Below are 25,136 nucleotides of genomic sequence, written 5' to 3' on the forward strand. Positions count from 1 at the left end.
AAACCAGAAAACCAACTCCATTTCCCATATTCCTTTTTGTTTTTCTGAGAACTAACCAAAGATTCCCAGTTTGCTCAAATAAGTGAAAAGAAATCGGTTATAAATGGTTACAATGCACCTTGAAATTTATTTCCAAGACCAAGAACTAAAGTATATTAAGAAATGGAACCAGTGTGAATCCAACTGGGGGTAAAAAAAGTTCCAACTGCTTTGTGGAAGCTAGCCTTCAAAGCTAGGCAATAATTTCAATTAAATAAAATCAATCATACCAATTTACATAAATTTTATATTCTTTTCAAAAAATTGTCACAAAAAAAAGTGCATCCAAAACCCAACAACTCCCAACTCCATCAACTTTTCCCACCCCCTTTGAGCCATCTGTGAAAGATTCTCCAAGTAGATTCAACATATTATTGTTAGGAAAGAAAGGACTTATAAAGTAAACCACTGTCACTCACCTGGAAAAAGTATCCAAATTATAAAAATCTGAAATAATTTATTATCAAATTTAGAATTTAAATAAAAACACAAGTTTGCTTGCAAAGGCCTTAAAGAAAGGGATAGCATGCATTTTAAAAACTAGAGATGAAGACAAGTATCTACACAGGCACTGGCAGACGCAATTTAATGGTTATCTTTACTCATTTGTAAGACACACCCAACCCTACATTACAGTTTTTCATTCACTAATCACTGAGGTACCAATATTCAAGAATGGAAATTTTAATATTGAAAAAATAAAACCTAAAATTGAAGCTTTTACCCCACCCCCTTTCAGAAAATTATGGCAGGTTCCATGTGAAATGTTAGTAGAGAATTTTACAACCTACATTGGCTTTTAAGGAACAAAAAACATGTTCCACTTACTGGTTCTGTGATAAAATGACCACTGTGTAAATAACATTGTCAGCAGACTTTGTAAATGAACAAACAAATCTTGGCTATCGACTGGCACATCCTGTTGGTACCAATAGAACTCTTGCTGTTTAAAACAATCTCTTTTAATTCAGAACAAATGCGCCATGCCAAAGTGCAACAAATATTGTGCGACACTCAATGAGACACTGACAGATAAGAGCTGCATGGAAATTACTAAATCCACCTGCAAAGCAATTCTGTACAAATTGCATTGCATGCAAAGGTTGACTCTGTGTTGTTGGAAAGATGTTCTTTGATGTCATTTTCTCAACGCAGCCACAATTTAAGTCGCAGTGCATCAACTCCATTTAAATAGTATCTGAATAGCCTCTTATCTCGAACAAACCCAAGATTTTCATAAAGTTTCAATGCAGACTTATTTGTTATTTCTGTTTCCAAAACAACCTTAAAAAAAGAGAGAAAATCAAGTTATAATTTCTATATCTGAAACTAATTTATCATTTCATAATTTCACAAATCACTTAAAAAGGAACAACTGGATCAAATATTTTTTTAAAAATACACACTTTATAAGGCTGGAGAGATAGCTCTAAAGACTGAATTATTTGCTTTGCATGCAGGAGGGCTGGTTTTAATACCTGGTACCATATGCACCCCTGAACACTGCCAAGCGTGACCCCCCCCAAACAGACCTGCGAGTCATCCCCAGAAACACCAGGTGTGTGGTCCAAACTCCCTTCACCAAAGAGAAAGAAAACACACATTTAACTATTTTAAAAACTGATAATTGGCAGAAACAAGTATTAAAGATGTATTGAAAGAAGTATGAAAAATAGTCAAAGGTAGTAATAGCAATTTTCTCCCATGGCGAGAGGTGGGAAGGGTGCACCTTTGGCTTTTTTCTCGAATATCAGTGCTAGGAACTTAATCAGTAGTTTCACATATGCAAGGCATAACTCTGAGACACACACCTAGCCATTTTTTTCCTTAATAAAGGCCACACCCATTAGTGCTCAGAGGGCCATGTGATACCAGAGATTTAACTCAGGATCTCACACATGCTAGGCATATGCTCTACCATTTCTGCTATCTCCATAGCCCTTACTTTCTACTCTGAGTTTAGTAATATTTGGAATCTTATGCAATACATATTTTATACAAAGATGACACAAGAAAGTATTTCCCTGTAGATAAAGGATAGAGAAGCATCACCCAACATTTAAGAAAATAAACTACTTAAAACTGTCCAGATAGAGTTCAGTTTCAACTCTTATATTTTCATTAATTTGTCATAATTCATCATGGCAACAACTATCATTGTCCAGACTAGCAATTCACAAACTACAATCCTTAATCCTGCTTGTTTTTGTTAATAAAGCTTTATTGCAATACCGTAGTGTATTTGTTTACATGAAATGTATAGCAATAGCCAAGCAGTGCTTCAGAGACCTTTAGCCAGCAAATTCTAAAGTACAATCTGGTTCACCGCAGAGAAATTTTACAGAGCAAAAGACACCAAAGACACCCCAACTTTAGTATACACCATCCCACCTAGGAGACCTGGTAAAATAAATTGCAGAATCCCACCTCCTCCAGAATATCTAAATTGGGTGGGATGGAACTCAGAATTTGAATTTTAACAAACTAGCAGGTGATGCTGCTGCTTCTGGTCAAGGGACTATAATTTGAGAAACACTCTCTATTATGAGTACTTACACTTGAGCCAGAAAGATAGTTCAAAGATAGCATGCTTTGCAAAGGGGAAGGCCCAGCTTAGTTTTGCAGTTATTACTATTACTGGTATGCAGTTGGTTTGAGCCACACCCAAGTAATGCTCAGGGACTTACCCCTGCCTCTGACCTCACCCCTGCAGTGCTATGTGATCCTTGAGAACAAAGCCAGGTGAAGCCCTTAAGCAAGATGTTGCTCAAGGACTCCCCCCAAAAAATAATAAATATCAACATATAACACAGTGTTTCCCAAAGTAGATGACATCATCCCTCATATGGGGGTACACTGGACCAATCTAGAGAGTAGCAGCCTCAGGAGCAGCTGGTGGGTACTTTCTTTTCAAAGAAAGTAGATTTCCAGAGGGCTCTGATTCTTTATTCTTAAAAGAAAGAAATGTGCAGTATTAACTTCTATCTGGACTTTTTAAATATTATTTTAACAATGTCCCTAAGAATAAAGAACTGGTACTTCTGAACATTATGTGATTTTCTTAATTACTCCCTCCCCATAGCAAAATATCCTCTATCCCATTCTCCCAAATTTTATACACACACACACACACACACACACACACACATACTTATGTATATATACCTCTACTTACTTTTTCTTTTGATTTTTAAGATACTTAAGATACTTCATTGAGAATTATCAATATAATGAGCCACAGTTACTCTTGGACAATCACAACTTTCTGATGTTTAGTGTGGGGAAAAAATGGAGCAGGCAAAGTACAGTTAAAGACAAATGTAATTTGTATGCCTGTCTCTTCCCATTCTATTGCAAGCTACCAATAACTATGAATTCAAGCTATAGATGCAAATGAGAACAAAACTATACCTCAGTTTAATGCACTCAAAACTGATTCACCAACTCCTCCATAATTCGATAAATATCAGTAAAAAGATCTCCATCTTACCAATGTATCAAATGTAAAATCCTGGAATCATCTTCGAGTCTCTTTCCTCTTTACCTCTTTATATACATCTAAACACTGAGCATTTTAATCCTGCTAATTATCACATTGGTCCTCATTTTTTCTATCCCAAGTGATATAGCCTTTCATTGTACAGAACCTCCTACTCTGGAAGGTAATTCATTCTAAGCAAAGTGATACCATTTATTGATTCCTTTTTATCCATAAGATAAAGTCTATAATTTAAAAACCTAGAGGGCCTATCACTATAAAACACCAAGTGACCTTATTAGCTTTATGTCTCCCTCCTTGCTCTCCTAAATCAACACTAAACTTTGCTTTCAGGAAACCACCACCACCTTTCTCATCTCAGACCTTTTATATAAGCTGTTGCCTCCACCTGAAAGAATGCTCATTCAGTCTTTTGTGTCAATTTCTGAATTGGTAAAATATTCAGAACCAATTTCTGAATATGTAAAATATTCCTTTCTTTTTACAATACCCCACAACACTCTTCACTAGTCCTTATTCAACTGTACTATCAATCAACAGTTAGATGAGTATGTCATCTTCCCAAGCTGGTAAGAGAAACAAAAGCAAGAACCAAAGGGACCCACTTCAGAGCTGTTTCTTCTGCACTTAATGCACTGTAGAAATTTTCAGTACTTAATTACATACGCCAAACACAGTAACAACAACGTCTCACAAAATGGAGACGTTACTGGGCCCGCTCCAGCAAAATGATGAACAATGGGAGGACAGTGCTACAGTGCAACTACATATATTCTTGTATCATTATATTTTTATATTACATAACAATTATCAAGCTTTTAAATGACCAGCCTAGTTGAAAACAATACCTTAGAACAATTACTTATGCAAATAATTCGCAACAGTAAGTCACATACTTTATCTGAACCTTTAAAAGATCTAAAATCAGGGCCCGGAAGATAGCTCAAGGGGCTGAGCACATGGTTTTAATACAGGAGGCCCAGGTTTGATCCCTGGCACTGCATAATTACTTGAGTATTGCAGGAAGAATTCACAAAAACTTACTCAACAAGTAATGGCCAGGGGAAAAATTTTTCTTGGACACCAACTCAGGCTGAGACATCAGTGGAACCCGGAGAGAGCGGGTCATCCCAGTGACCACCCAGAGACCTGGAAACTCCCACAGTAAAACTGCCACCATGTGTCCAGCTGGACTCCATTGTTTCAGGACAGAACCTCACCCAGAAATTAACCTGCTGAAAATTTGGATATGTGGGTCTTTGTGACTGAAATCTCCAGTGACAACTGTCTACTGCCTCCACTTTCGTACATTTCCAGAAGTCCTGGCAGTCATGCTCACATCCTAAAAACCATCGCCCAGTTAAAATTTTAACTCCAACTGTATCACCCGGTTAAAAATTCCGGACTTCTGGAGAATGCACAATGTCTCCAAACTCTACAACACCCAGTAGTAGCACTCCAGATTGGATGGAATGTGACATAGAAGACAACCAATCTCAACTAACCAAACAGCAACAGGTTAAGAAGGCTTAACCTGCAACATCTCATACAAGGACTTAAGGTCTCCATGGTGAGAGACATCCGTTTACACTAATTTTCTTCTAAGGATACATTTTTTGATCAATTTGTTAGCAATTTATTGATAACAAGCATATATAAATATAAAATAAATTATTGCGGGCCTATTTTGGAGGCAGGTTTGAGGAATGATTGAGAAAATTAGAGACAATGGTGGAGAGGAGGGATTGGTATTAGAATATTGAATGCCTATAACAAATCATCATGAACAAGTTTGCAAACCACAATGTTTATATAAAATACAAGGCCAACAACTTATATAAGTAGGCCTTACTTTATTTCATGTAAACTCCAGAATATTTCAGCACAGATTTTTCTTTAAAAGTTTTATTAATGACAGGTAAAGCATAATTACTACCATAATGAGATCCAAATAGTAAATAAAATTTAATGCAATACATCTTAGATTCCAATGTTGAAAACTTACTTATGGAAATAAGAAGCATTTTATTATATTGTACTAAAGAGTTTTATTTTCCTTGTTTACATAGGTTAAAATCATACAGCAATCACAAATTGGCTCTAATTTCTTTTATGATCATTCTATTTGGCATTTCTTAAAGTTTTGTTGGAACAAATAATATAAGGTAAATTTTTTATGTGTCTAAGGGGGCAAGCTGGGGATGAGAGGGAAAATGGGTACATTCGTGGAGGGAAGGTCACAATGTTGGTTTTGGAACACTAAATGCCTGAAACAACTGTATAATAAATAACTTTGAATATCACTATATTTTTAATAATAATTTTTTTAAAAAATAATAGCCAGCACCTAATTATAGCTGATATGTCAAAACAACTAATATGAAAAGCGGTAACAGAACAACTTGGGACTTGGAACTGATTTTATTTATCTGGGGGGAGGGGGTAGTTGCACCACTTTTATCAATGCTCAGAGGCTACTCCTAGCTCTATGCTTGGGAGCCCAAGCAGTGCTGGGGATCAAATTAGGGACGTCCAGATGCTAGGGTCTTAACTCCTGTGCTCCAACCTCATTAGAGCTGATTGTAAAATAAATAAAAAGGAAGTATTGGAGTGTAGTACAACACATAAAGCCCTGACTTGCATTCAAGTTGGCCCAGGTTTAATCCCTGATACCTCATATGGTCATCACCCAGCCAGAAGTGAACTCTAAATGCAGAGTCAGGAGTAAGCCCTAAGCACAACTGGATGTGACCCCACGCAAACAAACCAAAAAAAAAAAGAAATAAAAAGAAGAATTTTAAAAATATTTCTTGAAAGCATACTTACTATGTGCTACGTAAGACTTTTTACATGCATTTGCTACTTTCACAGTAACCCTAAGAAACAGATATTTAGATTAACTCCCACTTATAAATGAAGACACTCAAGGCCTACAATAGAGCAAGAATAGTAAAGGGCAGACCAGAATCTAAATCTGAAGAATCTGAACAAGAATCCTCTCTCCTGTACTTCCCTCACTGTTTCTCAGAGTAAAATTAAGCAGCAAATGGAAGATATGACCTACTAAAGAAACACTGAAGCAGCTCTAAGTCCACATTCATCAATACTTTGCAATACAAAATATTCAAAAACTTCTGAGGCTAATACATTTGTATTTACAACTTCATAAACCCCAACTTGAAGCATCATAGGAAGCTGAAAAAAAAAAGCCACACGAAAGCTAGCCTTAGTTAAAAATTGTCTCAGTACACTCACATTTTCGAAACAAAGAGATAATGTGTTACTAGATCCAACAAAAAATGTGACTTTTCAGAGCTGGAGAGATAATAAAGGAGTAGGTAGCCTTGTAGGTTGCTGACCCCAAGTCAATCCCTGGCACTGCATATAGTTTCCCATGAGCACTGTGATTTCTGAGTACTGCTGGGTAGGACATACCCCCCTGTACCCCCCAGCAAGAAACCTTTTCAATAATACTTAAAATTTCATAAAAGAAATTCTAAATGTATAAGGGAAACTCACTATAAAGCTACAACATGTGAGTATTACATGGAAATTAGAAGGAAAATGAGGTATTTCTGATCCTAAACAAACCTGGCAGAGCTGAAGTATATTTAAGGTGGGGGAAAGAGGTGGGTGAAATTACAGTGAAGCTCCACTGATCTTCTCAGCAACAAATTATTCTCATAATAAGCCAAACTATTACAGTTCGATTTTTTTTTTTAAAGAAATTTTGTAATCAGAAGGTCCCTGGAAGGAGTCAGGTGTGTTCACTGCTAAAACCAAAGCAATTAGCTCTTTGTCTGATACCTCAAAGGCCCTTTCCTGATGTGCCAAAGGAAAGCTCTACTGCTCTTTAAAAAAGATCAAAATTATCAAATATTGTAAAAAGTTAAATTACCTATAAACATGTAACTACAATAAGTGGCAAAATTCACCGGGATACAGAACCCAAAGTTCTCATATTAGGCCAAATTATTCAACTCAAAATTCTTTGATTGAGCCAAATTACTCAACCCAATAGTCTTACACACTGACTGACACTGCTGCTGCAATTTTTCACCATTTGAAGGCTTCATTAATAATGCTCCACTTTATCAGATGGTGTCAAACTAAAATGCAACATAAAATTTTGGCAACAATACCATTTCTGTTGGTACAATCTGTCAGAATGCCATCCAAGTGTACACCCTGTTCATGGGACATCCAAGTGTGAGCCAGCAATGGTATGTACCCGCATCAATATGTTAAGGAACTCCATTTTACTGTGCTTTACTTATAAGCCCTGTCTCATAGCCAAAATGTTTTCCGTTAAAGTAAAAATATTAAACCTGTAATTATTAAAGAAGTAGTCATCTTGTTCCCCAGAAAATGTATGTTATTCTGAATTTGAACCCCCTGTACCCATTAGGGTCACCGAAGTCCACCAGGTGTGATCCCTGGGTACAGAGCTGGGAGTATGCCCTCAGTATGCCCTGAGGACTTGTCCAAAAAAACAAAAGCAAAACAAAACAGAAAATGGACATTATGTTGGTAAAATATACCAAATGGTTTTTTTTTTAAATTTTTTCTCCAAATGGTTTTATTACTAGTTTTTTCTTTTAAATTAGGCCACTGTTGGTGGGAATATAAACTGACAGAACCATTATATATTAAAAAAAAAGAAAACTATGGAGGGTCGATAAAACCTTGAAAATAGAACTCTCGCATGATCTTGCAATCTACTTCTGGGTAAGTACCCGAAGAACTGAGAAAAGAGGGCCAGGACCGATAGCACAGCAGGTAGGGCGTTTGCCTTGCATGCGGCCGACCTGGGTTCGATTCCCAGCATCCTATATGGTCCCCCGAACACAGCCAGGAGTCTGAGTGTATGAGCTAGGAGTAACTTCTGTGCAATGCCGGGTGTGACCCAAAAAAAAAAAAAGAATTGAGGAAAGGGTCTCAACAGTTACCTATACTCCCATGTTCACTATAGCATAATTATAATTGTCAAAATATGTAAACTACTTAAACATCTATCAACAAATGAAAGGGTTAAGAACATGTGATATGCATACTGAATGGAATGTCAATCTTATTCAACAAATTATATGATCTCACTGATACATGAGTAAAATAATCACAATCACATAGGGGTAGAATGGTAGTTGTCAGGATCTGGAAGAAGAGCAAAAGGGAAGAAGGTTTAACTAAAGACATTTTCAAGTCACAGACTGCACTTTTAAATTCTGTTAAGAAATTTTGATTCTCGTATATTCTCTTAATATGAGTTAGTTCTGACTATAACATTGGTTGGCATTACTTAAATCTAAATTTTTATTTTTTATTTGAATTTCCAGAACTGAAGAGTTCAAGAATACCTAGAATTTAAAAAGTAAAGCACTATTTGGGCTGGAGAGAAAGCTCAATAGGCTGAATGCATGCTTTGCATGTGGGAGGCCTTAGTTCAATTCTAGGTACCACATGGTCCTCCACAGCATCACTGAAAGTGAAGCTCAAGTACAGAGGCAGGAGTCCCTGAGCACCATCTGGTGTGGCGCCCCTAAAAAACAAACAAGAACACTGTTCATCATAATGATCAATCATCTATTCCATTCTAATATACCAAAGTACATAAAAGTAAATAGCTAACAGGTAGGTTCATTATTTTCGGTACACAAATTCTACTTGAAAAATCACATTTTAGAAGTCATTCATGTTATCAGTGTGTATTATTCTTACTAGTTAAAATAAAGAACCCTTGTCCTAATAACTAGTACACATTTGGCAGTCAAAATACAAGGTGCATTACCAAATTAAAGCCAGATCAACGGTTGCTTATTAAAAGAGCAGCAACTCCACTTCTTTCTTTTTTGATGCTATTTATAGCTTCTCAGTTGACTCCAATATATTTTATATATGTCTAATATAAAAAGCTGGAAAAGTCATAGCAAAAACAAACTTATTTTGGCAAAGGTTACACCTCTATCTATGATCGAACATATTCCCAAGAGGCGAGTGAGGTGGGCAGGGGGAGGGGAAGGGTGAAGGGAGCACTTCCAGTGATACTCTACCCTTCTGTGAAACCTACAATGATTCTTTTTGGGCTCAGTGATGTGGTGCTACTCAAGGCCACCAGTCACCCTGGTAGCACAAGGATAGGAGGTGGGATGCTCCCAGATCTTTGAGCAATCTCCCCAACTCCAGTTTTTAAAAATCAAGTAAGAGTTCTCAAATCTACAAAGCTGGATATGAGGGCGATCTGGCCACGACATCTGTCACCCCACTGATCACCATGGTTGATTCAGCTGATCTGACTGGCTAGGTGGGTGCCTCCTTTCTCCCACACCTCTCCATGTGCATGTGCGTCCCTCCCAAAGCTGCGTGATTGGTCGAAGAGCAGAGCCTTCCCTGAATAGAGATGGACCTGTCTTAGGTCTTAAGTAGAGGGTATACAAGTGGCTATGCTCCCCTGCCAGAACCTCCATACAAGCTATCAAATCCACAGAGCTAATAAAATTGCAAAATCGTCTATTTAAAACCATACTAGACAAACCAGTTCATAGAACTATCCTCATTGCAGTCAAGATTTGAGTAATATTTACTGTCTCAAAATAAAACTAAAAAAGTTAAATCAGAATAGAAATATGGGACTGGAGAGATAGTATGTGGTTAAGGCTCTTGGCTTGCACACAATAGACCCAAATTCAAGTTCCAGAACTGCCTATGGTCCCCCAAGCACTTCCAAGTGTGATCCCAAGCACAGAGCCAGGAATAAGCCGTAAGCACTTCCAAGCTGTAGCCCCCATATCAAAACCAAACAGAAATAGAACTACTCTTTTTAGGGTGAGTCTAAAATTTTTATGATATACATTTTTAGGATTTAACCTGACACCCAAACAACATAACCAAATCTGTATCATTCCTCAAACTTCAAAGGAAAGGGCAAAACTACTTCAAACATTTGATCACTTAAGGTAAACCACACAATCTGTCTCGTGGACAGTGATTAGGATAATTCAAAACAGAGTTATCAATAAGAACCCATTATTCCCTGTTCCTAGTATTCTTGTTTACTGGAAACAGTCTTGAATATCAAAAGATCTTACCAATTCCAAAGTGTTCTCCAGACTGTTATTCAACTTTTGAGAAATCTAACTTTTCTATTTTTGATGAGCTGACTGCCTGTGGCTACAGTCCAAACATTTTTACTCATGAACATATGCAATCCAATTCTCTTCTGGAAAACCATGAAATTTATTTTACCAACCACGTAAATGATCAGAGCCACTGCAGCTTTTACAAAGTTTTTTGATACTGAAAGCAATAATGTGAGATATTTTGCTATGTGGAGCAAAACGAAGTATCTTTAAATTCCAGAATAAACCTCATTGTGCTACCTAGTATATGTGCAGGCCTTCTCATATAACCATCATTTAGCGTAATATGTTAGAATATAAATGAATGTGGACTGCAGCGATAGCACAGCAGTAGGGCGTTTGCCTTGCAAGCGGCCAACATGGCTGACCCGAGTTTGATTTCTCCGCCCCTCTCGGAGAGCCCAGCAAGCTACCGAGAGTATCTCGCCCACACGGCAGAGCCTGGCAAGCCACCCATGATGTATTCGATATGCCAAACAGTAACAATTGTCACAATGGAGACGTTACTGGGCCCACTCAAGCAAACTGATGAACAACGGGAGGACAGTGACAGTGATAAAGGAATGTGACTAAGGTTAACATGAAATACTAACCTTATATCTCAGAATATTTTTTAACGTTGACTTTCAGAACACATATTTTAAAGGAAAAATATTATTACAGAATAAATAATTCCATTTGCATTTAAATTCATTATATATTTGCATACAGGTTTGCTTAAAAACTGGAGAGATATTATAAAAGTGGCTATAAAAGGAAAGATGCAAAAGTTGGAAGAACATGATAGTGTAAGATGGAATTTTACACAAAAACACAAATTCAGAATGGTTTGATGACTCCACAAATTCTGTACAAAAATATACTTTAAAAAAAATAACATTAAACTGCGGGCTGGAGATATATTACAGTGGGTAAGGCACTTGCTTTACATATCTGGGTTCAGTGCCCATCACTCCACATGGTCCCCCAAGTCCTGCCAGGATTGATCCCTGACCACAGAGCCAGGACTAAGTCTTGAGCACAGATGGGTGTGGCCCCAAAACAAAAACAACCCAAAAAATCCAGAAGAAAATAGTAAACAAATTATTAAGGTAAGTCTGTTCAGAAAAAAGTTATCTAATTTCAAATATTTTGAGAACTCCAAGGCATATGTGCCCTCCAATAATTGCTATCACTTGCACTACTATTAAAATACTAGTATATTACATTAAAGTGATCTGTACTTTCATAGCTTCTTTCTACACAGTAGTAAATCTTTACACTTCCAACTATTATCATCTATGAAAACACATACCACATATAAAGCATAGTAGTGAAGGATACTAAGAAACTATACCTGCGATCAGATCTTAGAAACTAGCTAAAGATGCTTTACAGTAACTGCTCAGATCAAAATGGATTAAAGACCTCTATATCAGGCCTGAATTCATAAGGTACATAAAGAAAAATGTAGACAGAACCTTCCAAGATACTAAAGCTAAAGGCATCTTCAAAGATGAAACACCACTGACCAAGCAAGTGGAAACTAAGATAAACAAATGGGATGACATTAAATTAAGACGTTTTTGCACCTCAAAAGAAATGGTGACTAGGATACAAAGATATCCCAAAGAATGGGAATATCAAAGATATATAAGGCAGTGGTAAAACTTTACACCAAAAAAAAAAAAAACCCAACCCCATCAAAAAAATGGGGAGAAGAAATGAACAGAAACTTCCTTAAAGAAATATAAATGGTCAAAAGGCACATGAAATAATGGTCTACACCACTATCATCAGGGAGATGCAAATCAAAACAATGAGATACCATCGCACGCCACACAGACTGGCACACATCAAAAAGAACAAGAACAACTAGTGCAGGCTTAGATGTAGGGAGAAAAGGGTTCTCATTCATTGGTGGTGGGAATGCCAACTTGTCCAGCCTTTTTTGGAAAACAATATGGACATTCCAGAAAAAGCTGGAAATTAAGCTTCCGTGCACCCCAGTAATACCACTCCAAGGAATATACCTTGGGACACAAAACACAATGCAGAAAAACTATCTGCACTTCTATGTTTATTGCAGCACTATTTACAGTAGCCAGATCTGGAAACAACTCAGTCCACGAGAATACCAGTCAATCTAAGGTACATCTACCTTAAAATGGAATGATATACAGCCACCAGGAAAAAATGAAATCATGAACTATGCTTACAAACGGATGGACATGGAGATTATCAGAATAAGTAAAATGAGTCAGAGGGAGGAGAGGCACCGAATGATTGCACTCAACTGCAGAATATTTAAAAAAAAAAAAAAAGTATGAAACTAATACCCAAAGACAGTAGGAATGAAGGCAAGGACTGGTCCATGGTTGGAAGCTTACCACAAGTGGGGGAATGGGATGGAGGGAAGTTAGGACCGAGAAGGGACCACTGTGACAATAATAGTTGGAAATGGTCATTCTGGACAAGAATTGAGTACTGGAAAGAAGGTAAAGTGATATACATACTTTTCAGTACCTATTAAGCAAACTATAATGCCTAAGAGGAGGGAGGGAGAGAAAAGAAAAGAGTCTGCCATAGAGGCAGGCTGAGGCAAGGAAGATTGAGGAAGGAAAAACTGGGGACACTGGTAGTAGAAAATGTACATGGGTGAAGGGAGGGGTGTTGGAACATTGTATGACTGAAACCCAATCATGAACAACTTTGCGACTGTGTACCTCACAGCAATTTAATTTAAAAAATAAATAATATGTACATTCATCAAAACATGACCGCCTTTCTCTGTCAGCCTCATTATTTAATGATAAGAGACTTTTCCAAGTAATGAAAACCCCTTCATTTGACAGTTGTCAGGTTTTGGATTTTGGGGGTATTTTTTGTTTTGTTTTGTTTTTTTGGCTTTTTTTTGAGTCACGCTGAGCAATGCTCAGGGGTTATTTCTGACTCTGCACTCAGGAATTACTCCTGGCAGTGCTTAGGGAATAATATGAGATGCTGGGATCGAACACTGGTCAGATGCCAGATGCGTGCAAGGCAAATGCCCTACCCTCTGTACTACCGCTCCAGCCCCGAGTTATCAGTTTTTAAAAGGCTTATTTACACAGAAATTAAGGCAAATTTACTTTAAGGTAAATAAAAATTTGTAATAAGAGCAACCTTAAATGACTTACCAGTGTAAACCCTGTGAATACCAGCTGTAAATTAAAAATAATCTAAGATCTCCCTTCAATTTAGGCAGAGAATAAAGTTTTAGTCCCCATTCTAATAAAATTTGTTCTAGTTCAAAATTTAAGTGTTTTGAAACGGAATTTAATTTTCACCATGCTACATTTGTGCAATAACAGTCTACAATGAAATCTGCAGTATACTTATTATGGAATACCCAAATATAAGAATGCCAGATATATCATCCAGAGGAGTTAATATCTAGAGCAGAAGGATTGAAAATGTAGGGGGTTTGAATTATTAGAAAGTGTGGTTAGAATATGCCATCCTTGTTTATACTATAGTTGCTGGGAACTGACAGATAAAATCACCAAAGAGATCAAGCATACATCAGTAGGGAATGATGGGCTGAAGCATAGCACAGCGAGTAGGGCATTGCCTTGCATAAGGCTGACCCAGGTTTGATTTCCAGCATCCCATATGGTACCCTGAGCACCGCCAGGGGGAATTCCTGAGAGCAGGGCCAGGAGTAACCCTTGTGTATCGCCAGATGTGACCCAAAAAGAAAAAAAAAAAAAAAAAGGAATGGTGCACTAAGGTTTTGACTGATAATGTGGCATGATCCCTCAATTGCTGTATTATAGAGACACATTGATAAAAGTTTCAAAATTCACTGATGTGCTTTGTTTAAATGTTTGTTAAATAGGATTGGAGAGACAGTGCAGGTAAAGGCCTTTCGTGTACCTGACCTGGGCTCTACTGCACCCCATATGGTCCCCTGATTCTGCCAGGAGTTAGCCCTAAGCACAGAGATTTAAGCCTTTAGCCCTGCTGGATGTGGACCAAAAATAAAAAACCAAAACCAAAACCAAAGCTCTCCTTGTTATAATTTACAGAGTGGTAAAAATGTGATCTGTATCATTTTCTACAGAAAGACTTAAACCAAGTAATTTAATTTGCTAGCAATTTAACTTAATAAAGGCTATTTTTACACCCTGTTAATATATGCTGGGCTGAAGCGATAGCACAGCGGGTAGAGCATTTGCCTTGCACGCAGTCTACCCGGGTTCGATTCCTCTGCCCCTCTCGGAGAGCTCAGCAAGCTACTGAGAGTATCTCCCCCACACGTCAAAGCCTGGCAAGCTACCCATGACATATCATATTCAATATGCCAAAAACAGTAACAACAAGTCTCACAATTTGTTGTGAGACATTACCGGTGCCCACTTGAGCAAATCAATGAACAATGGGAGGTCAATGCTACAGTGCTACCCTGTGGAATACTGCCCACAACGAATGCTCTTGAGAGTGACTTACCTCATCACAGTCTCCTTCAACCATGGCATATATAGCTTTCTTAACCAAGTTAGTACCTAGAATATAGATCTGAGTATTAATAAAGGAAAAATGTAATTAACTTTTTAAAATACCTAAGATATAATATCCACAACAGAAATGTCAAATACTGGGTTCTACCTTGAGGCAGGCATACAAATTTTCTCAAAATAAAAAAATAAGGAGGGGGGGGTGGGAGGACTAGAGAGATAGTATAGTGGATAGTGTGTTCGTCTTGCACAGAACTGATCCACGACCTGGTACCTCATATGTTCTCCAAGCCTGACAGGAGTGATACCTGAGCACACAACCAGGAGTAAGCCCTGAGCACTAACAGATGTGACCCAAAAACAAAAAACTAGACTTAAGTCAAGAGGCCAATAGAGCCTACACACACAGCAATACAAGTTTCCTTGTAAAACAATAATCTTCTGAAATATTTATTTGCATTCTGTTTGGGGTAGAAAGAAAGGGAAAAAATAAAAGGAAAGATATAGCATGGTCAAAACAACCAATGTTATTCTTGAGTTGGCCATTACTCACTGCATAATTCTTAAGTCAAACTTGCCAAAGATCATATCATAAATGATGTAATCACGACCTTATAGTGAGCCTGGACACACTGAAGCTGGCACTTCCTAATGCAGTTGTCTAACAAAATATATTCTTATTTACAGGAAAATATTAAAAGGAAAACAACTCCCAAATCTGACTTTAAGAAATACAAATTTTATAAATTTCTTAAGTTTCAAGAGCAAGCACGAGTTACAAATAATGTCCGAGTCCAGGATGCACAAGCCACTGTGTTCAGCTCTTTCTAACAAAGCAAAGGACAAACCTGTATTTCATAACAAACCTGATTCATTATCTTTCTGGTAAACTATAATGCCATATTGGCTAAATCTAACACATTAAGTAAACCTCATTCAAATAATTTCTCATGACATCTAAGATTTAAGGTTTAATCAATTTAAGACTGTGAAATAAATAACACTCACAGTTTACAAAATTACAGTAGCAAAACTACTAGTAATTAAATACCAGCATAGGCATCGATTCTTTCATGATACTGGCTTCAGTACATTCAAGAACTAGACATGCTCAGACAAGTACTTGTCTACCTGATCCTCCATCTTGAAACAAAGAGCCATAGGTCCTAGACACTGTGGCGGTGGTTAACCAGGTTTACATCACAGATACCTAGGGAAGCATCAGCCCAACATTCAACGCGGCAAAAAAGAATCTCTGGGATGAGGTTTCGCATTAGTCTCTAAGCTACCCAGATGATTTTAACGACCATTAAAAACCATGAGTAAAAGATTAACTAAAATCCAAGAAAAGGTGGACCCAAGAAAGAGACCAGTTTGCTAATAGTAAGAATCAATTTTCTTTTCATCAGGTGATCCCTAAATTGCTAATATTTGCTAACTAGCAGTAATGTTAAAAATTTCTCCATAATTTGCCTTGATTAAAATTTATTTAACTACAATACAGTCACTTAAGGATTATGATTAAATGACTAATACTATTTTTAAAACTATAGTATAGGTAAGTATTATAATGCAAAGCATTTTGAATGTGATACAAAAAAGCTATCACTTGCTACTTATCAGAAAGTAGCTAACAGATAAACTCAAAAAATTAAAAGCAATTCATTTTTAAAACATTATGAAATATTTCTAATAAAATTTTTCCATTAACTTCATGCTCACTTCTACATACTTATGTTTTTGCTTCAAAATACAAGAAAAAAAATAAGAAAGAAAAGAACTTATGCATTCTTTAGTGACATTTTTCTTACCAATGCCATTTCTCCTGTATTTGGAATCCACGGCTAACATGGCTATATAACCTCTGCGGAACATCTTTTTGTGCATATCCAACTTGCAAACGATGGCACCTACACATTCCTCCCCTACCATGGCCTTAAAAATAAACAAACAGTTATAAAGAATAAATATACTATCATCAAGTACTGCAAAATTACCCAGGATAACAGCAGCCAATCATTGGCCAGCTTTTTTATTTTTTCCCCATGCCAGGGTTGGAACCCAGGGCCTAACACATGCTTGAGCCATATCCCTGGCCACTGGTCAGCATTTCTGAATGAAGAAGTAATGAAAACTCTAGCAAGAGCAATCAAAAAAGTTCAGAAATTTAAATCCCAGATCTCTTTTCATATGTTTTAGCTTTAAATCCCAGATATCTTTTCATATGTCTTAGCTTTAAAATCTTTCAATGTTTAACACAAGTTTAGATTTCTTATGGTAAGTATCAAAGCACCTGAGAAAAGGTGAGATCCTCTGTAAGGTAAATACTCAGTACTTTGTGAGAGATAGTTAAAATTACAAGTATTTGCAATACAGCTCTATACATTTAGGACTTGGGAAGAAATACATGAAAAACAATTTACATCTATCCTTTAGAATATTAGAATAGTGTTAAATTTGTTTATCAGCAGAGTACAACCAACTGAAATTTATGCATTTTAATTATTAAAAAGCTTTATATGTATCTTGGGCTGGAGCGATAGCACAGCGGGTAGGGTGTTCGCCTTACAAGCGGCCAACATGGCCGACCCGAGTTTGATTCCTCCGCCCCTCTCGGAGAGCCCGGCAAGCTACCGAGAGTATTCGATATGCCAGACACAGTAACAACAAAGTCTCCAATGGAGACGTTACTGGGCCCGCTCGAGCAAATCGACGATCAACGGGAGGGCCTTAAAGACATACATCTGACATATACATGTGTGTGTGCGTGTGTATCTGAAAGATAGATATAATATTAACACCTAAATTTTTGATTGGGAATGTGGGGGCAGGACAGAAAGCTCAAAGAGTTAAGTGAATGCTTTGAATGAGGGAGGCCTGGGTCGGATCCCCAGCACAGAAACAGGAACAGCCACAAAAGCACCAATGTGTGGCTCAAAATACAAAAATAGACTTTCAGGATTTTTACTGAAAGTCTATGAACACTAAAGTGTGGTCTCATTTTTTGGACTCTTGTCCAATGTCATAAAGCTCAGAACCTATTCAAACCTCAAATATCAGAGCTTTATAGTAAAGCAAGTTTCAATATAATTGTACAAAATTTTCTTTAAAAAATGCACGACTTTTCAAAATATTAAAGATCATATAGTAAATAAAGTTAATCTTCCATTTAAGCTTTCTAGTATAACTGTTAAAATTTTATCACTCTAAAAAAATCCATAATGTTATTCTGGAAATATAAAAAGGACAATAGTTTCAACTGGTTAAAAATGTCAGCAAGAAATATCTGTTTGCTATAAAGAGTCCACCTTTTAAAAAACAAAAATACTAAATTTTCTCTTAATAAAAAAAAACTTCAGAAAACACTATTTCAACAAAACAACAGAAATAAGTTAAAAATAAGCAAAAGTCCAATTTTTATTTAATACCTATTATCCAATTTTTATTTAATATCTATATCTAATACCTATTTTTAAACTTATTGGAACTGTTAGTCATTCCATTAACTGACTGAATATCCTTTTTGTAAACTGTATGGAAATCTTCTAGGCAAGTTAATTTACTCCTTTTCACACAAACCTGAACCAAGTCAGAAAAACCTTGTAGAGATAATAAATTCAACAATCCACAGTCATTTTCCTGCTGTTTTCGTTCCCAATAATCAATATGTTACCTTCAAAATTTCTCTGAAAATTTAAATCCTTTCTGTATCACAAACTGAAATATACATTTAAAAGTTACCTGCTGAACAACTCTTTAACAGCATTATGTGATTTCAAAGTAGCTCACTTCAAGTGCACATGTGTATATAAAGCGCACATCAAATGTTACATTTAAAAATTACATAGTCTGATTACAAAAGCTAGGGAAGTAAACATCTATATAAATCAACCATATGAAACAATTAAGTGCTATATTTCAATTAACAAATCAACTAAAATCACTAGGCACAATACAACTATGTAACTCAATAGACATTTCAAACAAATCTTCCTATCCTTTGGCCAGGGGAGTAATAAAGCAATACTTTATTAGTTCACTTTGAACAATATTGACCTTGTCAAGCAAAAATAAGTCAAATATGTGATAACAGTTAATAAGATTGTGGTAGTGAAGAAAGCCAAAGCTGTATTTTTTCCTAATGGATTGCTCTGAATTGATATTTAGAAGAACCACAGAATTCCTTCTTTTCCCTAATGAAAGCTTCTGTACACACATTTCAAACTCATGCTTTTAATGTGTATACGTGTTGTTTTTTTTTCTCTAAAGATGAAAAGTAAAAAAGTTCTGGCAAGATTAAGACTTTATAAGTCTTAATAAGACTTCACAAGTCTAACACTTGTCAATCAATATATTTGAAAAATATGAACTGTGTGAAATGGAGATCCCACAATTCCAGAACACTACAAATAGGAAGCTAGAGGAAGCCAGAAAGTTAAATTTAGAATAAACGGAAATACTATAGTTCATTGTTGTTAAACTTCAAAAAGCCACCAAAAACTGAAAATACCTTCAAAAAGGCATCAACAACTCCCAAACTCAAAAGGTAGTCAGGCATAAAGCACTGACAGTGCCTCCCATTCCTGCAGTACTCTACATTCACAGGTTCCAATGAGTAGGAAAGAATCCTAAATTTGGTCAAGAATTGATAATCGTTTAAGGTTCAACCTCATGTATTTCATTTGACCCATTAGAGATTCTGCAAGGGAATAAGAACATTGTGGATGTTTCTAAACTTTCTGGAGATTGTTATTTGTAAGAACCATAACTTGGTGACACAATGATCTTTGCTGAAAGGTTCAAGGATATGTCAGTTTTTTCAGGTTCTTAATATTAGCAAAAAAAGGGATTTTACCAGGAAACAGGGATTCTGGTTTTACCTATCAGTCACTAAAAATCTGGGGATTTAGACCTAAGTATTACTTTGGTCCTTAATTTTCATCAAATAAAGTTTAGTTAATTATCTCTAGAATTCTTTACAGATCTAAAATGGTATGGTTTAAAATAAACATATAAACATATTTGTTTTAATTTTCTTCTTTAAAAAAACTAATAAATTATTGACAATTAAAACAATTTTAATGCCAATCAAAATAAAGACCCCCACATTAAAATGGCCTCTGGTTATTTTATATTCAACGCTTCCAGATTCAATAAATGTTAAGAGATCATCCCCCAACTCCTAGTTCAAAATTGAGAACAACAACCTGTGAACTAGAAGGAATTTATGTAAAATCAAGACTAAAATTTACTATAAGTCTAAGCGGCAGAGAAACTGAAAGGCTAATATAATATTAGACCTCAAAACTACACAATTTTTTAAGAGAAATACACATACTATTTTAAATTGTCTTTTAAAGGGCTAACATAATTAAAAGAACCTACAATTTTTAACAACTACAATGGCGTAAGATTATTTCCCAAATTCACAGACACTTATGTGTCTTAGGACTATTTGATACAATTGTTAGAATCCTGTAAGAGCAGTTTCATAGAGCATAAAATAGTTAATATTTTAAACACACACTGAAATTTAGCAAAGTACTCATACAGTACATACACACAAATAGCATAAACACCATTCACGCCACCAATAACTACATAACCAACAGTGTATTTTCAAATTACCACCAAAAAACAGGATCAAAAAGGTGGATTTTTAAAGTATTATCAAACCATCCTGCAGGGAATTATTAAGTGCAACTAAGTTAATGTGACAAAAATAAATGGTAGTGGCCTTTCTTTTTACATATCAAAGAGTACTCAACAGTGTGTTGCCTATCTTCAATGAAACTAGGCTTGTGAGTACAGTATACAAAGCACATACTTGCAGTTAGTGTTTAAGTTACAGATTTCATACAAATTTAAATTGATCTATCTTATTGGAAAGAAACTATAACTACAGCCAGTAGAGCTAAAAAAGCATTCAGTTTGCTTGGTAGCCCAGTCTTTTGTTACTTCTATATAAATTAAAAAAGAAGGTATAAAAGCAAAAAGGGAAAGATGTCAATTATACTTCACAGAAGTCAGTGTTACCATTCTATTTCAGCTAATAATGAGCAGTTTCTTATTAAAAGAAATTTAGGTTTGTAACCATTTCACACTTAAGTTCCCTACATTTCACAAAAGGGCATTCTGCTCAAGTTTCAGGAATCTTGTGGCCACCAGAAGTGTTAGTAGCTCCTTCTACAAGTAAGCATCAGAAAGCAGGCTGGTTACAACTGATTCAACAGTCCTGTTGAAGTAAAAGGAAACAATCTCCATAATTACAGAACATGTTCTAAGGTTTAATTCTCCAATGTGGCTACAGTAAATTCACTGACAATGATTTTCACCAAAACATGTTTATGCTGCACTCTTCCCTGATTATGGCTGTAATTGAGTGATTAATAAGACTTTGTACCCGAACAGAACCATGTTCAAATTAAATGATTGCAAAGTGCTTTGAGGATGTGGGAGAGTAATTAAAGACAGTTAAACATGATTATCAACTAATGTAAACAGGATACAGGACCCCAACGAGCATTAACACAGGCTTATTGCATTCTCATGAGGAGCAAGTGAACCAGCATCACCAAGTCTTACCTTCACATACAGTCGCATTAGATAACTAGGCGGGTGCACACACTTTCACATCAAGTACCGAACTATATGAAACGCGGGGTGCATCCACTGCCACTCTCTGCCCTCACACTCCCTGCCCGGGTAGGCCTGGCGCGCTCTGCGGGGCGAACCCTCTTTCCATTCCATGCACTTACCAAGAAGCACAGCTGGGGCCAGTTGTGGATAAAATATCTATAGGTATAAATGGAGTAGGGTTCAGACAGATCTTTGGTGATCAGTCTCATGATATCGGGCATTTGGAGCTCGGATTCGTATCGGACGTAACGTATCGTCCGATCCTCCCCGGGCTCGCCCTCCCTGCCCGAGGGGCTTCTTAAGCTGCAGCCGGCGGTCAGGGACGAGGACAGCAGCCGCACCTGCTCTTCCTCCTCCTTCTCCTCCTCCTCCTCCTCGGGCTCGGTGCCCTCGGCCAGTCCATTGCGGGCCGCCACGGGCTCGTTGCCCGCCGCCGCTGCTGTTGCTGCCGCCGCCGGGCTGGGGAGCGCAGTTCTGGCATTACTGGGGAGGCAGCTAGGGGGGCTCTCGGCCGAGCGGACCCCGGATCCTTTTGTTGAAGTCGCTCTAGGGCCCCCGTCGGGGGTGGCCGCGGTCGTGGCGGTGTCGGCCGCGATCAGAACCTTGCTCTTGAGGGACGCAGCCGCCCGGAGGTGCCGCAGTTCGGGGCTGATCAATCCGTTGAGCTGCTGCTGCTGCTCCTGCGGCGGCGAGGGGCAGCGGTGGCACGGATGCCCCTTGCCCGTCGCCTCGCCGCCCGCCGGGCTCCTGCCTCTGCCTCCTCCTCCGCCGCCGCCGCCGCCGCCTTCGTGCTCCTCGTCGTCCTCCTCGTCCTCGCTGCAGCAGGCGAGGGCGGCCCCCACCGGGAAGGGGCAACGGGGCTCGGCCGCCGCCGGAGCCGGAGGTGCCGGTGGTGGGAGGAGGCTGCTAGGCCCAGGCGGTACCTCCGCCATCCTAGAGGCGACACAGACCGACAGGGGAGGCCATGAGACCCGGTCCCCGAGCCCCGAGCGGAGCGGGTCGCGAGCGGGGTGGGGGGGGGGGGCGGCAGAGGTGAAGGGAAGGGGGGGGGAAACAAAGGCAGAAACCGTCCCTCACGGAGCTGCTCCCCCCACCAATTCCGCGCCGTCCCCCCCCCCACAACATACACACACACCACACCACAACCACACACACACCACACACGCACACGCGCACACGCGCGCGCACACACACATACATACACACACACACGCACAAACACACACATACACACACACACACACACACACACACACACACCGCTCTTCAGCGCCGCCCAGCTGCTCTGCCGGCCACCGTCCCCGTCCGCCCGGGCCCATCCGCCTGCCCTGTCACTCGCGGCCCCTCCCTGTCCCTTCGGCGCGGCTCACCCCGCACAGGTCCCCGCCGCCACAGCCGCCACTCCTCTTCCTCCTCAGCCGCCGCCGCCGCCGCCGCCGCCGCCGCCGCGGCCGCCTCCACTGCCGAAGCTCCCACTCTGCCGCCGTCGCCGTAAAGCGCCTCGGCTGTTACCCCGGGTAAAGTTTCCTGGGCCGGGCTTTACGACACTTCCCTGCCTGCCGGCTGCCGGGGCCAAGGGAAAGGGGCGTGGAGGGAGGTGACCTGCGGAGGGGCGGGGACGAAGGTGTCTCCTGCCGGCTTCAGGGGAGGCCGCGTGCTCCGGGGGTGGGGCTGGCCGGGGCCGGGCATGGGGGCCGTGGGCTCTGTGGCCTCCGCGCGCGGACGGGAAAGCTCCGCCTCATGAACGCGAGCCCCTGGAAGGCTGGGCCGGCCGGGCGCGTCCTGCTGCTTCCAGCCCACAGCCCCAGCTGCCGGGGATCTGCTGCTGACCCGGCCGCGTCCCAGCAGGCCAAAAAAAGAAAAAAAAAAAAAAAAAAGCTTTTCTACGACCGCTGGGCAATGAATGGTGGTTCAAGTTTGCGCTGACCGCGGGCGGGGGCGGGGCTCGGTGACCCGTGTTCTTCTAAAGGTGGAGCAGATGAGGAAAGAAAATCAAAAAGGCGAGGAAATTAGAAAGCTTTGAGCTGTAAAAACTCCGGGAACAACTGTTGGAAGCTGATCGTTTGCCTTGCAAATGAAGTTTAGCCTTTGCCCCTTGGAATCCAGAGACGGTGGCGGGGTGGGGGTGAGGAGGGGATGTGAAATAGTTCTTTTCCTCAGCCTGTTTCTTCACGCCTTCACTTCTCCCAGGAAAAAAATTGGAGGTAAATGTGATTAACAGGTGCTGGGCAGCTGCAGACACACCTGTGGAAGAAACCGCGCTGGAAAAAAAGCACTTGGAAAATAAAATTCTCAAACACGTGGCATGAATGCGGATAGGGTGGGGGAGCAGAGAGCGAGTAGGTGTCGGGACCCTGCCTCTCCGCGTTCCCCGCCAAGGGGGGGTCAACCTGCGCCGAGGCAGAAGGGGTAGAGACGAAACCACACGTCCTAACGAGTGGTGCCTCCCCTGTCGAGTGAGTCCACGTATGACGAGTTTTCCAGCCGAGATCTAAAAGGAACAGGTAGCGTAACTCACCCAGACACGAAACACGTTGCGAAACATTGATGTATAGAGTTAGGTATACAGCACATGGGGGTTTTTCAAAGCTTCAAATTCTATGGTTGTGTTTGCAACGTTTACCACAATTTAAATTCTGTAGTGTGGGCTACACTGGAGTACCACTGTTGGGTACAATTGTTAGCTTCCGTATCCCTAGAGATGTTAAGACCTATATCGTCATATACCTGAAAATTCCTTTTATAGTGATAAAAATAGGGAAAAAAAGAAGTATTGGTATGGTCCTTATACCGTTTTAAGTATCTCATTTGTAGGATTTGGTAAAACAAAGATTTTCATAAAAATATTGTTATTTGTGCATGCATAAGCTTATTTCAGCCTTATCAATAACTGCAAAAAAAAGTTACAAACCAGATAGTAGGTTATAAGTGCAGAAAGAAAGAAATACATATGATACATAAGTAGAATATTACTATTAATTATGCTAATGTTAAAAGCTTGAAACAGATATATTGGCTTTTGTGGATTTTGTGGTTGCACTGCAAATAAACCCTGCAATATGGACGTATAAAACAACAATTTATTATGCTCACGGTATTCTGAGCCAGGAATTCAGCCAGCAAAAGGTAGACATGGTTTTTCTCTGCTCTGAAATGCCTTGGCTTCAACTGGAAGATCCAAAGCCATAGGGATAGAGTCATCTGAAACAAGTTCACTCTTACCTCAATGATCTGCTTTATCTGGTAACTGAAAACCTCAGTACAATGGCATTCAGATCTCTCTAGGAGGTCCCTTGGCACAACTGGGTTGGGAGTCCTTACATCAGCCCTCAGCTGATGGCTGAG

The 25,136-nt window shown here is 39.1% G+C and overlaps 1 protein-coding gene across 2 annotated transcripts; it reads right to left on the reverse strand.

The window, feature by feature from the left end:
- Positions 1 to 598: 598 nt before the first annotated feature.
- Positions 599 to 23,463, reverse strand: NAA30 (N-alpha-acetyltransferase 30, NatC catalytic subunit). 2 transcript variants are annotated; one of them, XM_056133557.1, is made up of 5 exons: positions 23,162 to 23,463; positions 21,911 to 22,724; positions 16,964 to 17,087; positions 15,145 to 15,200; positions 599 to 1,323 (listed from the first exon to the last, which is right to left on the reverse strand). In XM_056133557.1, the coding sequence occupies exons 2-5, from the start codon at positions 22,721 to 22,723 to the stop codon at positions 1,186 to 1,188; spliced, it is 1,131 nt and encodes a 376-aa protein (XP_055989532.1). In that variant the 5' UTR covers position 22,724; positions 23,162 to 23,463; the 3' UTR covers positions 599 to 1,185. The 2 variants fall into 2 exon arrangements, with proteins under 2 accessions (XP_055989532.1, XP_055989531.1); XM_056133556.1 differs by lacking the exon at positions 23,162 to 23,463 and adding an exon at positions 23,052 to 23,133.
- Between the last annotated feature and the right edge of the window lie 1,673 nt (positions 23,464 to 25,136).

Source organism: Sorex fumeus, unplaced genomic scaffold (assembly GCF_029834395.1).
Source record: "Sorex fumeus unplaced genomic scaffold, SorFum_2.1 ptg000098l, whole genome shotgun sequence".
In the NCBI taxonomy this organism is placed as follows: domain Eukaryota; kingdom Metazoa; phylum Chordata; class Mammalia; order Eulipotyphla; family Soricidae; genus Sorex; species Sorex fumeus.